Genomic DNA, 18,786 nt, shown 5'->3' on the forward strand with positions numbered 1-18,786 from the left:
CCACTCTCCCACCTCCTACCTCACGATGAATGTCGGAGCATGCATACAAAGTGCGATCATGTTCGCGTACTACATTTATAGACACGCTTAAGCCTGGTTCATCTTTCGTTATTGTTTTCTATATAGGGATACACATTTTCATCTTTACATATTACCATAACAGTAGCCTTATCATTTCTCAAGATGTCACACCATTCTTCCTCACTCCACATTAGGTATTTCACATCAAAATTAACCACGTTTCCTCTGGAGATAGGTGATGAAAGATTTCTCATGGCATGATGATTTAGTCAAGATTGTGCATGCACTGACTATCCTTTATTTTATACACATTTTGAAACAACCTGTTATATTTGTGTGTGTGTGTGTGTGTGTGTGTATATATATATATATATATATATATATATATATATATATATATATATATATATATATATATATATATATATATATATATATATATATATATATATATATATATATATATATATATTTTTTTTTTTTTTTAACTACAGGCTGTGAGGCATGGGTTCCTCTCGAATTCCCCCTTGACACTGCTCTCTGCACAAAGAGAGACTTTTGGCATTCCAGAGAAAGATCTGTTAGTATATTAATACCACTTCCATCTTCATATCTAGCAATGAAGAGTGACTGATGCCTGTTAATGGGCATCAGAAAAAAAGTTAAACAGCATGTGTTGCCAGCTGATAACTTTATCATATCCATTCACTGTGAAGTGGATACATCTCTTTTAGCAGTCTTGGGCAACCCTGGCAACCCAGCCATTACTTTCTGTGAGCATTGTAAATGAGGTGACACTTTTGGAGATAGTTTTACTTACAGCTAGTGTGCTGACACCTAAGAATAAGCAAACACTGGAATCTAATTAGTTGGAGAAAAAATAATTTAAAATTATAACTCTAAGAATCTTCCAAATCCATTTACATTCCAATGTGTAACATTTTTATTAGCTTTTTAGCAATACATTCTCCCCATGGAAAGATTGAACAAATACTTGAGAAATGGTTGATACTCTGTCACAAATTTAATGTCTTCTACTTTTCAAAGACATTCAGTTTTCTTTGTCTTTCTATTTTTTTCTACTGATGGTTGGCAAACTGGGACTTACTTTAATTTTATTTAACTGCTTAGTCTCATTCAGTGATAAGTTTCTATAAGAAACCTAGGAACATTTTCATCTTGGCCATTCTATGCCTTTCAATAGAAAGGCACAGAAAACAGAAAGCAAGGTGTATGTTTGGACGATATCTTATCATTAAATATTAATGTGCTCACTTATTAGTGTTTTTTTCACATAAATATTAAATATGCCATAAACAAAACATTTGGAATAAATTATTAGTGTTTTTTTCATATAAATGTTAAATATATGTTAGAAAAAATTATGACAAGATAAACAAAATGTTTGGAATAAATTCTCTATTCATATTTCAATACTGAACATTACATAAATTTCTTTCCATTAAGCATCATCAAACTTTCTCACTTGAAAAAGGAAGTACTAACTATTTATCACATCAGCTTCAGTCTTTTCACATTTGACATCTCTATGAGATTTCTATCATTACTCCTCTGGCACTACACTCACAAAGTACCGCTGGCCATTTCGTACAACAGTCATACTGAGCTCCCCTCGTCCCTCCAGGAACTTATATACATCACGGGAGGAGTTAATGTCATGGTTGTTGATGTGTGTTATAATGTCTCCTGGCTGCAGTCCGGCCTGGTATGCTGGGGAGCCCACAACAATCTTCCACACCAGAATGCCATGGGTGAGGTCTGGCGGGAATCGGTTTGTCATATTCCCTCGGGACTGAAGCTCTTGCATGATGGAGGGTGTGAGGGTTAGCATGGTGATTCCCAGGTAGCGGCGGCGGTCAGGCCCCTGTGCCTCAGGGTACTTGGCTAAGAGGTGAAAGGTAAATGTGATGTAAATTCCTTCTGGTTAGTGAAGTGCTGGGCATCACATGGCCTGTTTGTCTTCAGTATGTGATTTCTAAGACCTTTAAATGATTGATGTTAGTCATATTACCAAAATGACTAACATAAAAAAAATTACTCTTCAAACAAAGGAAAATGTAGTTTGCTTTTGTGGAATGCTATATAAGTTACATTTTGTCAAATGTACATAAATACTGTTAAAAACTGTGTATTCTACAAATACTAAAATAATGTAACCTACTAAGCATCTTAATGCAGTGGGTGCGATGAAAATCTTTCAAGGATATGGCCTACTGAAATGAAGGAGAGTCCTTCTTGTAGTCCACCCACTAATCAGGGCTGCCTGCCTATTGCACCTCTAATCAGCTTCCAATATATCACAAAAGTCTATACAGTATTCCTCTGTGGAGAAAAGTACCTTGAAGTTGTTTGCTTAAAACTGTATTATAAAGAAAGTATACAATATGATCTGGACACCATGAGAGGGAAGATGACACAGGTTATGTAGATCAATAATGAAATAGCATATTGGTGTGATAATGACGTGGTGGTGGTGGTGGTGGTGGTGATGAGACAGGTAGTATTAGCTGGGTTGTACAGTAATGACAGTGTGAAGTGAACCTGACATCTTTATCTTACTATACATCTGGCCAACATGAAGGGGGAAGGTTTAGACAAGATGCAACATGCACACACTCATAGTAACTATCACAGCAACAAGTATTTCTAGTAAACAGCAGCTATGATTCAAAATATATGGTAAACCAAAATAAACAGGTAATAATAGAAAGCAGATTAGAGTTATGAGGTGTGCAAAGTGGCCATCTAAAGAATCATAACAAGTCAAAATAAGAATGTAGCATGAGGCAATGAATATAAGTTACAATATTAGATGTAAGCAAGGAGAGGAAGCAAACCATCAGTGGCAGTGCAATATTTGTGAATAAAGGAGGGCCACTTCTTTGAGAGTTTCACAAAATGAGAAACAGAAACTGAATTGAAAGATGAGGAGCCCATGAAAGTTGCTAAACATACATACATATACCAGGGCTGTAAAAAAAAAAAAAAAAAAAAAAAGGGACTGGGGGGGGATTATTTAAGACAAGGCATTTCTGTGGCCAGTCACTGTATGACATTGGCAGTGTCAGAAAACAGCTCAGTCAAATGTCATGGTATATACACCAAAATCATTGCTATTATCCACAATGAAACAAAACATTCATAATATTTTTCATTCTTATTAAAGAAATGGATGTATTAAATGCTCAGTACATAATAGATTTACTAGTAAAGGACCAACACTATGCATAAAGGAAGAAACAGAAGGGACACTTAGAAAGTCTCTAAGAATTAATGCTTCTTCTTTTTTTTTTTGGCAATCATGAGGAAACATGTGGTTCCCCTGCTTAGGTTTCCTCTCTAATGCAGACACACTTGATTTACTTAAATTGTTGCATAGTTTTAAAACAAGTCATACACAAGTGAATAATGAGCTATATGGCACAGAGATAGGGTACTGTAAAACTTCACAAATGACTCATGACAGTTCCTTTATATTTTTTCTTTGTTAATTTTTAAGCCTCCTTATTGAACAAGGATAGCTTTGCAAAGTTATAAAATACCTACCAAGTTCGGCTCTTTTCTTCTCAGCCTTGGCAATAAACTCCTTTGCATAGTCAATTGGGATGGCAAAGGAGATGCCTGAAGTGACTGTCATGGAGTTGATGCCTATCACTTCTCCATCCATGTTGATGAGAGGACCTCCAGAGTTACCAAACTGAATAAAAAAGCTCAATGTGAGGTTCAGTTAATTGTACATGCTTATTTTGGAGAGAGAGAGAGAGAGAGAGAGAGAGAGAGAGAGAGAGAGAGAGAGAGAGAGAGAGAGAGAGAGAGAGAGAGAGAGAGAGAGAGAGAGAGAGAGAGAGAGAGAGAGAGAGAGAGAGAGAGAGAGAGAGAGAGAGAGAGAGAGAGAGAGAGAGAGAGAGAGAGAGAGAGAGAGAGAGAGTTAACATGAACACTTTTACTTTTAGGGTTGCTTAGGAGAATATGAAAATGAAACTGCATTTTATCAGATGGTTCATAATACCTTATAAAAACGTTATAAATTAAAAAGTGATAAAAGAGCAAAATGTGGTGAGACAAAAAATGTGAGTAATAAGAGAATATATGCATAGATGTAGGAAAATGCAAATAAAGAAATATACATTTTAATATATGCAGAGGTGGACTGTAGAATGAGTGAGACCAGAAAGACAAGAGAAAGAATTAATAGAATATTTAGTAACAAACTGCTGGGAATGAATGCAGAGAAAGGTTTCATGAAGGATTAGTAGTACCAACAGCACTGTATGGGACTGAAATGTTGAACCTTGGAGCAGGGGAGAAGAAATTGAATGTAATGAAGATAAAGTGTCTGAAAACATGTATGGATAGAGCAAGGAATGATGAAGTGTGGGAAAGAATTGTAGTTGAAACAAAGTTAGTTGCTTGAACAGCAAGATTTAGAAATTATGGAAGAGTAATTGAATAGTGAGATAATAACTGGATTGAATGTGAGGTTTAACCTGTACAGTGCTTAGTATGTATACATACATACCTCTTAGGGAAGTGTTCAGTATATATATAATATATATATATATATATATATATATATATATATATATATATATATATATATATATATATATATATATATATATATATATATATATATATATATATATATATATATATATATATATGTACAATTTTGCTTCTGATCCATATTATGGCTTTCAGTTTTGTTTGTATATATAAGACTTGTCACTGACATTAACAAAGAATATTTTGACAAGTCAGGAGTGAATGTTTTCGTATATATACCTATCTTTTGGGCTTGGAATTATTATAAACTGAATGCACCTGTAAGAACTGAGATATTTTTTTTTCGATGCCTAAGTCAACACGCATATAATATCAAAACAATAAAATGAAATTGAAAGTTATGGTACTGGAGAGGGATATTTTGGTTATAAATGTTTTGGCACGCTGAAATTGTTGCAGAGTTGGCTACACAGGGTGAGTTGCTGTGAAAAAAAAAAAAAAAAAAAAAAAAAAAAAAAAAAAAAAAAAACATCAAAAAATTCTAAGTTACTTTTTCCTAAGAAATTTTCAAATCTATAATCAGTAAAGCACAAGAAATAGGAAATGAGACCAGAGTCATTGGAAAGGAAAAACTGAAAGTCGTAAAATTCATAGCATGTTCTATTCTTTGAAAACTGTGGGTGTAGTAGCCACGGCCTCGAGATATGGGGTATTGCCATATGCACATTCAACCATTGTTGAACATAAAATGATTGTTTATTTATAGATATTTGTAATGTAAATAAGTAATTATTTATTACACACATTATAAGGTGGAAAGTGTATGCAAAAGCTTTAAAAAAATCTAAAAATAAAATTCCACACCTCTAGTCGGATATTGTGAGCTCTGAGAAGGGAAAAATCCAAGAATCAAAATCATATGGTAGCTACACTTCCATTCATGGCATAGGAATAATATATATATATATATATATATATATATATATATATATATATATATATATATATATATATATATATATATATATATATATATATATATATATATATATATATATATATATATATATATATATATATATATATATATATATATATATATATATATATATGACAATGTTATTTTCTCTCATTTTAAAGAGGGAAAAAAAAAAAAAAAAATATATACATATATATATATATATATATATATATATATATATATATATATATATATATATATATATATATATATATATATATATATATATATATATATATATATATATATATATATATATATATATATATATATATATATATATATATATATATATATATATATATATATATATATATATATATATATATATATATATATATATGAAAAAAATGCAGCCTGACTAGATCCCTATCTCTGATAAAGCACAACACTGTATGGGTTAACTGAAAGGAAGATCATACATGGGATGGATGTAGTGCATAAAGAAAGCATCAAATGTGGAAGGAATGCCTGAGGAGCAAAAAATGGTTGAGCATGATAGTGTGAAAATGGAGCACTTAAGGATGCAAACAGTGTGAAGTTACCTTGAGGGTTTCTATGTGAGTTTTATTTTCCTTTTTTTTTTTTTATGTAGGAGGGGCACAGGCCAAAGGCGCAAAAAAAAAAAAAAAAAAAAAAAAAAAGCCCACTGAGATGGTGCCCAAATAGGGTTCAAAGCAGAAATAAAAAAAATGAAGGATAAGTGTCTTGAAACCTCCCTCTTGAAGGAGTTCAAGTCATAGGAAGATGAAAATACAGAAGCAGGCAGGGAGTTCCAGAGTTTACCAGAGAAAGAATAACTGAGAATACTGGTTAACTCTTGTACAGTAAAATCCCTCTTATCTGGCATCAACGGGACTGCCGACGTGCCGGATACTTGAATAGAAGTGAAATTATGTCCACAATCACCACCCTACACTCACGCATCTTACCATAACAAAGATCAGCTGATCTTAATCAGCAGCTGATCTGATCAGCTGCTTAAGTGTAAGCACAACACGCTTCCACTTTTCTACAACTTTAGGCATGATGAAGGCGTCAGGCAATAAACAGTGCACACGCGGGGCTGAGTCACTGAGTAAACACAGTGCAGTGGGCCGCGGGTGGCGTGAAGCAGTGCGCTCTGGTGGCGAGGGGACAAAGCATGCCTCGCACCAGAATTTTAATCGATTTTATGAGTACACATTGATTTTTTATTGATTTTAAGGCTCGGGGAAAAATGTGCCGGATACTTGAAGCTGCCAGATACTTGAATGCCGGATGAGATGGATTTTACTGTATTAGAGAGGTGGACAGAATAGGGGTGAAAGAAAGAAGAAAGTCTTGTGCAGTGAGGCTGCGGGAGGAGGGGAGGCATGCAGTTAGCAAGATCAGAAGAGCAGTTAGCATGAAAATAGTGGTAGAAGATAGCAAGAGATGCAACATTTTGGCGATGAGAAAGAGGCAGAAGACAGTCAGTTAGAGGAGAGGAGTTTATGAGACGAAAAACTTTTGATTCCATCCTGTCTAGAAGAGTGGTATGACTGGAAGCCCCCCAGACATGTGAAGCATACTCCATACATGGATAGATAAGGCCCCTATACAGAGTTAGCAGCTGGAAGGGTGAAAAAAACTGGCGGAAATGTCTCAGAACACCCAACTTCATAGAAGCTGTTTTAGCTAAAGATGAGATGTGAAGTTTCCAGTTTACATTACAAATAAAGGACAGACTGACGATGTTCAGTGTAGAAGAGGGGGACAGTTGAGTGTCACTGAAGAAGAGGGGATAGTTGTCTGGAAGGCTGTGTCAAGTTGATAGATGGAGGAATTGAGTTTTTGAGGCATTGAACAATACTAAGTTTGCTCTGCCTCAATCATAAATTTTAAAGATCAGAAGCATTCTGTGGCTTCCCTGCATGAATTGTTTACTTCTTTAAGGGTTGGACATCTATGAAAAGATGTGGAAAATTGCAGGGTGATATCAGCATAGGAGTGGATAGGGCAAAAAAAAGTTTGGTTTAGAAGATCACTGATGAATAATAGAAAGAGAGGTGGTGATAGGACAGAACCCTGAGGAACACCAATGTTAATAGGTTTAGGAGAAAAACAGTGCCTGTCTATCACAGCAGCAATAGAAGGAAGCAATCAGGAAGGAAGCTTGAGATGGTTACAGAGAGAAGGATAGAAGTTGTACGAAGGCAGTTTGGAAATCAAAGCTTTGTGCCAGACTCTATCAAAAGCCTTTGATATGTCTAAGGCAATAGCAAAAGTTTCACTAAAATCTCTAAAAGAGGATGACCAAGACTCAGTATGGAAGGCCTGAAGATCACCAGTAGAGTGGCCTTGACAGAACCCATAATGGTGATCAGATAGAAGAGTGTGAAGTGACAGATGTTTAAGAATCTTCCTGTTGAGGATAGACTCAAAAACTTTAGATAAGCAGGAAATTAAAGAAATAGGACAGTAGTTTAAGGGATTAGAACAGTCACCCTTTTTAGGAATTGGCTAAACGTAGGCAAACTTCCAGCAAGAAGGAAAGGTAGATGTTAAAAGACAGAGTTAAAAGAGTTTGACTAGGCAAGGTGCAAGCATGGAGGTGGAGTTTCAGAGGGTTTCAGAGGGTTTAGGCCTGTGAGGGCAAGGGAAATATCACTGCGAAGAGTTTTAATAGGTAGCATGAAGTAGTCAGAGGGTGGAGGAGAGGGAGGAACAAGTTCTGAATCATCCAAGGTAGAGTTTTTAGCAAAGGTCTGAGCGAAGAATTCAGCTTTGGAGATTGATGTGATAGCAGTGGTGCCATCTGGTTGAAGTAAAGGAGGGAAAGAAGAAGCAAAGTTGTTGGAGATGTTTTTTGGCTAGGTGCCAGAAGTCACGAGGGGAATTAGATCTTGAAGGATTTTGACACTCCATTAATGAAAGAGTTTTTGGCTAGTTGGAGAACAGATCTGACATTGATTCTGGGCAGAAATATAAAGAGCATGAGATTCTGGTGATTGAAGGCTCAAGTACCTTTTGTGGACCACCTCTCTATCGTGTATAGCACAAGAACAGGCTGTATTAAACCAAGGTTTGGAAGATTTAGGTTGAGAAAAAGAGTGAAGAATGTACGCCTCCATGCCAGACACTATCACCTCTGTTATGTGCTTGGCACACTGAGACGGGTCTCTGACATAGAAGCAGTAGTCATTCCAAAGAAAATTTGCATAATATCTCCTCAGGTCCCCCCAACAAGCAGAGGCAAAATGCCAGAGTCACCTCAGGTTTGGGGGATCCTGAGGAGGGATTGGAGCGATAGGACAAGATACAGATATGATGTTGTGATTGGAGGAGCCCGATGGAGAAGATAGGGTAACTGCATAAGCAGAATGATTGGGCGTATCTTCAAAATGGTCAGGAATATGAGTAGGGTGTTGCACCAACTGCTCTAGGTTGTGGAGGATAGCAAAGTTAAAGGCTAGCTCACCAGGATGGTCAGTGAAGGGAGAGGAAAGCCAAAGCTGGTGGTGAACATTGAAGTCTCTAGGAATGGAGATCCCCGCAAAAGGGAAGAGAGTCAAAATGTGCTCCACTTTGGAAGTTAAGTAGTCAAAGAGTTTCTTATAGTCAGATGAGTCAGGTGAGAGGTACACAACACAGATAAATTTAATTTGAGAGTGACTCTCTAGTTGTAGCCAGATGGTGTAAAACTTTGAAAATTCAAGAGCATGGGCATGAGAGCAGGTTAAGTCATTGCACAGAGAGATGCAACATCCAGCTTTGGATTGAAAATGAGGAGAAAGTAGGAGGGAAAAGAAAAGGGGCTACTAGTCAGTTGCCTCAGACACCTGTGTTTCAGTGAGGAAAAGATGAAGTTTAGTAGAGGAGAGGTGGGGTTCTACAGATAAAATAGAGGAAAGAGAATAGGTCTATGATGTATGAGTGGGAGGGATAATCCCCTTCTGATGTCAGGTCCTGATGTACAAAGATCAGGTATGCTTGCATGAGTGATCCTCAAGCAAGGATGGTCAATGAGGACCTGCTGACCTCTCCTGCCATACAGGCCTGGAGGGATAGGATGGATGTCACTTTAGTCTACGAAAGTGTGTGTGTGTGTGTAATAATAATAATAATAATAATAATAAACAGTTTATTCTTTAGGCAGTCAACAAACTGAAAATGTACATTGGAGGTGGGGAAATACTTGACATTAATCCTAAAGGTAAGTCAAATCTAGAAGTCAAATCTAGAAGGGACTATTGATTGATGGCTCGCACCATGGTGGGAATCGCACTGAGTCTGTATCGGTCCGTATGCGGCGCCCTTAGGGGCGTTATCTTGTTGTGGTGTGTGTGTGTGTGTGTGTGTGTGTGTGTGTGTGTGTGTGTGTGTGTGTGTGTGTGTGTATGCTATGCCTTATTTCAACTAGCCCCTTCTGTATGGACACTGACTAGGTACATACATAGCCATATATATATATATATATATATATATATATATATATATATATATATATATATATATATATATATATATATATATATATATATATATATATATATATATATATATACAGGCAGCAGCAATAGCGAGAATTCCCATTGATGTGAGTGTCGCATAGCACAAACTGGCAAATTACCCCTTCTTGGTCTGACAAAATTTGCTCAGGTAAAATAACTACATGGCAACTTAGGTTAGTCCCTCATATGTTTTTGAAAGCACAGAATAACAGATTCAGTGTTTGACATATTGACATAAGGGAAAGTTATCTTTTGTGACTGCTTCTTGCTTTGGCTAACAAAACGGCTGTGTTTGCTTTAAATAGAGTGTTCTGCTGAGGAGATATGTGATGCCTGGAAAATATACAGGCCACAGTTACATTTGTGAAAGAAATTTAAAAACTATGCCGTATAACTATTGGCAATGAAAAGACTGTGAGTGCATTGGAAAAGAAATGGAGCAATGAGGGACATGAGGATGTGCCTTACTATAAACATGGTGTTGGGCTGCTCCAAAATATTTGTTTTTTCAGTTGTTTTGCTGTAAGCTGAGGATGTACCTTTAACTGTCTCTTGATACCATGTAAGGTGCTGTCAAACATTTTGTGGCAGCCCACTACCATGTTTGTGGTGAGGCACATCCTCGTGTCTCAAATCGATCCATTTCTTCACCAACGCACTCACAGTCTTTTCATTTCCAATAGTCATACAGTGCAGTTTTAAATTTGTTTCACTTCTAGTGAAACCCTCACCTTCTAGTGAAACCCTAACACTTGTACTATGTAATTGTGGCCTCTATATTTTCCAGGCATCACATATCTCCTCAGCAGAACACTCTGTTTAAAACAAACACAGCCGTTTTGTTAGCCAAAGCAAGAAGGGGTCACAAAAGATAACTTTCCCTTATGTCAATATGTCAAACACTGAATCTATTATCCTATGCTTTCAAAAACACATAGGGAACTAACCTAAGTTGCCATATAGTTATTTTCTCTGAGCAAATTTTTTTCAGACTGAGAAGGGTAAGTTGCTAGTTTGTGCAATGTGATGCTCATGTTGGCAGGAGTTCTAATCACTATTGTCACTGACTGTGTGTGTATATATATATATATATATATATATATATATATATATATATATATATATATATATATATATATATATATATATATATATATATATATATATATATATATATATAAACTTGCAAGTTAGGACACTCATAAGTCAAGGTACCAATGTGTATATATATATATATATATATATATATATATATATATATATATATATATATATATATATATATATATATATATATATATATATTTTAAGATTCCACTGTAACAGCAGATCATATAAAAGTCTACAAATTTATCTTGGCTAAGTTTGTAAATTTTTGTATTCTAGGCTGAGTTTCCCTTCAAAGAATCCAGTTCCCTCACTCCACTATTTTTAGTTATCTTTTATAATTTACCTAGAGGAAATGTGGTTGCAGTGAATGACTAGGATATACCCTTCTATATAAAATTTCATCTAGCTTTGTAAATTAATTTTATTTCAGTTTTTGGTTTTTGTAATGTGCCACCTTTCATATTTGGGATAAATCCAGTTATATAAAAGATTATGATCTGGTTATGAGTATATATTTTGGCAGAGGAAGAGAATATGTAGTAGTGTTGTTCACAATGCTGGGAACAGTGACTCCAAAGGTGACACCAAACCAAAAGATGCATAAGAGGTACAGCAAAAATAGCATGAGAGCAGTTGATATCTATTGCTAAGATCTGGTGGTGTTCCTTTGCCCATGAAATACAAACACACTTACTTACAGTAATAGCAGCATCAGTCTGAATGTAGTGAATGTCTCTTCCCCGCAGACCCAGTTCCTTGCTTGCTCGTCCCACTGAGGAAACTACACCTGCTGTGACAGTATTGCATAGAGAGAGTGGAGAGCCTAGAGCTGCAACAAACTCTCCAGGTCTTAGGTCACTTGACTTCCCTAGTGGTGCTGGGCTGAGACTGCACTGTAAAGTATAGTCAGTGATCAGGACCGATGACAATAATTACTGAGAAATGAGCTGCAGGACAGAATAGTCAGACAGGGAAAACTAAAACAGATGTGGTGTTACTTATATAAGTGACAAAAAGAAATGAAAGGTATGAGGTAGTTTACTAAATATGGTGGAATCAGTGGGCAGCTTTACTTGCTGACCAATGTCTTGAATATTCTTAATGCAGATTCTCCATTCTGGCTTGTGCACATCATATCATGACCCAAAATGACAATGTAAATAATATACTGAGAATGGGCAGAATACAAGGGAAAGTAATAATGTAAAAAAAGGCTCTGGAAATTATTGTCTATTATACTTTACAACAATTTCCCTGAAGACCTTGTGAGGGAAATACACACAGAAAGTGAGAAATCTAATAAGAGTGTTATTATATTAGTTATTTTCAATATTCTGAGAAGTTAGTAAGATGGCAATACATACACGCTTTACTCGGATGAGAGCCAAGTCAGAGATGGCATCAATGTCTTCCACAACTCCCTCACACTCTGAGCCATCATGCAGTCGTACCTACGGATACAACACAGGCTTGCATTAAACAATAATTTTCAAATAATAAATAATGTGTTACTTACATAAACTTATCTATCTTTTGCCTACAAACTTATACTGGCAAAATAAGAACTGTATAGATTTTACTCTTTCTAGCTGTTATATTCCAGTGGTGACACAATCATTTGTTCTGGTAACACAATTTATTTGTTCTGGTGCCTGTTCCTTCCAGCCTCCTCAAAGTCACAGCAGAAAAGTTTCAATTTCCTTCTATTCATCTTCCCAATCATCCTACCCTCCACTCTCAAGTATTCAAACATTCACATTAAAAATAATAAATAAATAAATAAATAAATAAATAAATAAATAAAAATAAATATAAAAACTTATTCAATATATGTTTTTATACTGTACTGATAAGATTTTAAATAATTTCACAGTATTTGTTTTTATATATTTTTCCCACTTTTGGGAAGTTTATTATTATAAAAAAAAATTGGAGATAATTAACATTAAGTAATACAATACTAAAATTTACATATGACAACTCCATGCTAACCAATATGGTGCTGGATCTGGGCCTGTTGGTCACTACATGAGCATTTGTAAGAATCAAGCCGTCTTCTGAAACAATAAATCCTGAGCCATTGGACAGAGTCTGGCCACACTTGACATATGGACTCCTGAAAATGAACAGATAACATTGTAATGGTTATTCATGAACATCCATACAGTCAAACACAAGTACTAACATCAAAATAGTATGTTAGAATATGCCTTACTGTGACTTTAAAGGAAGCAATGACAAAAGTCCCTTTGTGTCCCTTTGCATACACTTGGTCTGTTTACTACATTCCTCTGGATTTTGATACTGTTATGATGGCAGGGAAATAGCTGTAGTGGCTGTGTTCATGCAGTGTTAATTTGAATGTTAAAAGGTATTGCCAGAGGCCGCTACTAGTGAGGAAATAATGCTCAGATGGCCTTGAGAGTAGACATCACTGATTGGCTGCTGTGCCTGCTAGTGGCAACCACAGCCTCACAGGAGGCTGGGATTGAGTCTTCTGCCATGTCTAGCTTCATGCCACCTCTGCATCGCACTGTGGGTTGTGTCATACCTTCTTCAGCCATGTTCATGTCATGTCATGTATGTTCTCAGCCATATATTAAGTGTGTTGGTGTGCCATGCTTTTTTCCTCCCCTGAGCAACTGTTAATGGTGTGGGGCTTGTTGTGCTCACATCTAGCCTCTGAGCATTCTGTGTGGACAGTCGAGTGACTGTGTTCTGCAAATGTTGGTCGGTGTGTGCTGCACATGTGACTGTCTCTGGTGTGGGGAGTGATCTCTGTTGTGACCTGCAAGTCACAAGATAACTGTGTCCTGTTCTCTGGTGGTGAAATATATCTGAGCTGTGCATGTTAGTTTTTTGCATGTCCTTGGCTCGCACTCCACTACTACACTGGCCCCTTTGAGTTGCTTCCACTTGCATCATGGTACCTAATAATGGAGTGAGTGCTGTCCTGACTATTACTGCATCTGAGTGAGTTGCTGCCTGTCTGGGTAAGAGTATTATTAGTGGCTTGACAGCTGTGAGTGATGATGTACATGGTGGGTTCGCAACAATGCAGTAACTCTTCTTGTATCTTTCCATCTTGCATCTACATAAGGCACCCTCCTTATGTATACTTTATCTGCTGAAATTATCTATAATGAGATACTGAAGTGAACAACAGCAATAATTCATATTTCAGGAAAACTTTCAGAAGTGACTACTGTGTTAATACTTGTAATGATGCCATTGTATAAAAGTAAAACTCAGTCCTTTGACTTTTCATGAAATATTCCTGCCTTAATAAATTTACTAGACTCTGTTTCCCTCTAATGTATGGACATTGTTTGCAATGTTAAAGGATATTTTATGACTGTACAGATCAAAACAAAAAACAAAATAACTGTCATACACTTTAACAGATACACACAGATGAAATGCCTGGCAAACAAACCTTCGAGCATCCTTAATGTCAATATATACAACTTTGTCTGATGCTTTTTCTACAGCATCAGCGATGAAGTTGTGAGTTATCCTCTTGCTCAGCGTTGCCTCTTGCTTTGCAGAATTGGTTTCATTATTGTTATGATCCACTGCTGGAGTGAAGGTAAAAGGACTGGCAGCACTGACAGAGGGCAAGACATTGGTGAGGTACCTCTTGCTTCTGCTCCACTCATTATAGTGAGACTTCAGTATTGCCCCTAAAATTAAACCAGCCCCAAACCCAACAATGCTATACAGAAAAGATCCACTTCTTGAATGAGAGTTGTACTTGGCAAAGTCTTCCTGTCTTTGTAGCACTTCACCGTGATTCACTACTTGAGATGCAGCACATCGAACTACCACAGGAGTTGACAAGCGATTACATAACAGTAGCTGCTTTGTCAGTCTTCTCTTTTCTCGTGACCACAAAGTATAGCTCCACAGACCTGTAGAGTAATAAAGTTTCAGACATGCAGAAATACAGCACATTATGCAATCAGAGACTTTAATCACTAGTCATCATTTCTCCCTTATTACTATATTTTTCAAAATAGTACAGATGTATGGTATAGTAATACTTTTTAGTGGTTCAAACTTCACTCAAACTGTTGAAAAAATTATGCTCATATTTCACTAATCAGAACAATAAACATCTTATTTATTTGCTTTCAAGGTTTTGCACACTTGATCAATTTACAATAAGTGCATAACATATTCATATATCAAAACTTTCTATCTGAAAAAAGAGATAACCCCCCACACACACAAAAAAAAGGGTAGCCAAGACAAGACATTTTTCACATTTACACTCATTCACATCACTCTCATAGCCACCTGGCCCCAGTGGAGAACAGAAAGTACTCTTGCCCTCAGGGTCGAATGGGGTAGGTGGCAGGTAAAGCCCCCCCAGTTGAGTTAGGCTAGAAATTTCACCCTTTAAAATTTTTTATTTTTTATATGGCATCTCATCCTTAGACTTTTCATGATGTGCAAAATTGGCTTCTCCCACCAAAAAAATCCCGCTTTCCCACTTTCCCACCAGGTCCCAAAAGCTTGTTGGAGGGAGAAAAGGAGGAAGAGAAGATAAGATGTATTGTATTAAACTAATTTTTCTGTTATTATAACCAATAAGGTATTATTTGCAAGCCACCAAAACTTATCCACATTCAACATTCTGATGTTTCAGTTTGGGAGCTGTCCACATACGTATCTTGGTATAGTAAATATCAAACATTTCTGCTCCCTGGCAAAGGGCCACTGCAGGCGTGCTGTTGGTCTATCACGAGCAAGGCCTTACCGGATGGCTCTAGTTTCTAGCTGATGTGTAACAATGGTGAATATGCAGTTTCATACAATGCCATTGTCCACGTACTGACCTTACTATGAAAAGTGAAAGAAAATACTACTACTATACTAAATGGCAAATACACGTACCCCGCATGGCTCAGCTGATGACCCAAACAACAACCCTCGCGTCACTGAGTTCGTCTGTTTACAAAGGAGCGTGATTCACTCATCACAACGGTAAGGGTTGAAACCTTGGTTGCATCATCTCTTACACAAGATTCTAAAAGACAAATACTTTATGAATAGCGTTACTGATAATTACGGTGTAATTTTACATATACATTATCATACTCTACAACATTGGGAATGCGGTTTTTGCATACCTTACTGGATTTTAAGAAACTTTCTGAGTTTCCGTGGGATATCCATTGTTTTCGAAACAGACAAGGACACTCCCCCCCTTAAAAAAAAAAAAATCCTTAGATCCGATCCTGTAGGACAGATTAGGTTAGGTTAGTATCCCTGAGAGGATGAGTCCAGGGGAGGCGCAGCTCCCCGGCTAAGTTAGGTTAAATTAGTAGCCCTGGAGGATGTCTAGGGGGGGGAGCGCAGACCCTCCATCTAAGTTAAATTAGGTTAGGTTAGAATAGTATCACGGGGGAAGGGCCATGGACGCGCAGCCCTTAGGATAGATTAGGGTGATAGGTGATTTGTGGTGTAAATGAAAAAAATAAAAAATACCATAAATACTCATTAAAATAGGTACTTTCACCCATTTAGGATACATGCCATTATATTTTGTATTACTGGAAGAGAAATTACTGAAACATAAGATCGTACAAGGTGAATATAATGAGATGCGCTATAGCTTACATGCACTTCAGGAGGATGGTTGAACAAGGGAACACAGCAAAGCAGTTATTCAAGATAGGGCAGACTGAAGATCAACAACTTTTTCGGTAGCAGGGTTGTAGACAGCTGAAATATTCTCCCTTAAAAAGTTATTAATGAAAATAGTGTGGCGAAGTTTGAGAGTCTATTAAACAAGTCCCCTAAAACCCTACTCGACTATACCTACTGTCCCACAGAAGCGTTAACATATTATCACAAGATCACATCGAGAGCCAAGTGTTACAGGCTGGAAAACCTTCAAACTAGGCATCATCTGTATTTCTGAAGATATTGCGAATTCTTGGCTTCACTTACTTATATAGACATTTGAGAGAGAGAGAGAGAGAGAGAGAGAGAGATGCTTAGTTTAACAAAAAAAGTATCATCCGTCTACAAGTACTCTGCAGGTCTCCCCCCAAAAATCACCATTAATCTCCTTAGACAGCTCTCTCTCTCTCTCTCTCTCTCTCTCTCTCTCTCTCTCTCTCTCTCTCTCTCTCTTATTATTTTCCTTATTAGCTGTCCACAGCTGAGGTAAGCCACCAACGTTCTATGGTCAAGGTGTAAGCTATTGCATACTTTTCACATACGTGTTAAGACATCATTGTCATTATGTACTGGTCATGCATTGCTAGGAAATAAGTGGCAAAAATATCAACTTTATCAATTTCATTTGAACGTGCTGTCATTTCTTATCTTTGCAGTATGTTTTTCTAAGATCGATATTTTCCCTTGTGACTTTATTTTCAATAGCTTGTCCGTGTTGTTGCACACACACAACAACAACAACAACAACAACAACAACAACAACAACAACAGAAAGACATATCATTCACCTTGCACGCGTAAAAGACCTACTTACGAGTATGTAGTGTGTGAGGTGGGCAGGTGGAAAAGACGGGGGCGTGGCCGCCTACCTCTAGAGGAGCGGCTGTGTCCCTGCGGACAAGTACAGACAGAAGTTCATGTCATCGAGCAATGTCCCCTCTCACAACACATCCGTGACACATATACATATTCTACACTACAGGAACTATTCAGTGGCTCCTTTGATAATACAAGACTATGTATTATTATAAGCTCAATCTTGAACTTATATTCCCACAATTTGTGACATATTTAGGTATTAGGATTATGTAACATTAGTTGTCATATTGGTGACCTGTTTCTTTTCTGTAATGAATAAGATTTATTATAGTACTGAGTTATGTTGGACTCATAAATTAATACTGTTATGTAATTATTACTGTAAGTGCAAGATGTTGTGGTCAATAAAACTATGAATAAAACTATGAACTATGTGTGTGTGTATGTGTTCTTGGAACTACGTACAGGGCGTTTCTCAGTTTATAAGTTCGTCAGGAAGGAGGTAACATTTAAAAGGTCACGAAACAAAGGTAACTGTCCGCTTCAATAGTCGCCCATCTTAGTGACCAAAGGAAAGAGATGAGTACAGAGGCGTAGGTTGGCATCGAGGGGCGCCCTCCATTGTGTGGTAGCGCCGCTCAAACCGATCGGCGCCTGGGCGGGAGGCCACGCGGTCATCGCAGGTCCAGGTTTCCTGTCCCCCAGGTCACGGATCTGAACTGGAACAATGCAAGGGATTTACAGAGAAGCAAAGATAATGGGTCTGGGCGGCGCGACTGAGGGTTTATGAGGACGGAATCACGTCTGCTTCCCGCATTCCGGAACCTTCACTTCTCATTGCTACTGCTGCTCCTCCATCCTCCAAATTTTCCTTTTCCTTGTGTTGTGTCTGCAACACGTGGCAACCGCCTGTGGTCCTCTTCTTCTTCTGACGCACTTGCTGCACACGCGCGAGTGACGGCAAGGATGCGCGACTTAGAATAGTTATTTTCTTTCTCCCTTGAGTTGGTGTGTTGAAGAAAAGGCTCGCAGGGTGAGGGGCACTAGACACTAAAGGTTGTGAGTTACTATTTAGTTTCTCGAAGAAGAATCATCGTAGCACATGAGTACTCTGGTATTGTC

General features: G+C 37.2%; 1 protein-coding gene across 2 annotated transcripts; it reads right to left on the reverse strand.

Annotated features, from left to right (window-relative positions):
* Window positions 1-1,425: 1,425 nt before the first annotated feature.
* Window positions 1,426-16,167, reverse strand: LOC135104387 (serine protease HTRA2, mitochondrial-like). 2 transcript variants are annotated; one of them, XM_064011772.1, is made up of 7 exons: window positions 16,054-16,167; window positions 14,591-15,065; window positions 13,147-13,270; window positions 12,519-12,605; window positions 11,853-12,047; window positions 3,589-3,739; window positions 1,426-1,926 (listed from the first exon to the last, which is right to left on the reverse strand). In XM_064011772.1, exons 1-7 carry the CDS (start codon window positions 16,058-16,060, stop codon window positions 1,586-1,588), a joined length of 1,380 nt encoding a protein of 459 aa, XP_063867842.1. In that variant the 5' UTR covers window positions 16,061-16,167; the 3' UTR covers window positions 1,426-1,585. The 2 variants fall into 2 exon arrangements, with proteins under 2 accessions (XP_063867842.1, XP_063867845.1); XM_064011775.1 differs by lacking the exon at window positions 1,426-1,926 and adding an exon at window positions 2,233-2,364.
* Window positions 16,168-18,786: the final 2,619 nt, after the last annotated feature.

The sequence above is a fragment of the Scylla paramamosain genome, chromosome 10, assembly GCF_035594125.1.
Source record: "Scylla paramamosain isolate STU-SP2022 chromosome 10, ASM3559412v1, whole genome shotgun sequence".
Lineage (NCBI taxonomy): Eukaryota > Metazoa > Arthropoda > Malacostraca > Decapoda > Portunidae > Scylla > Scylla paramamosain.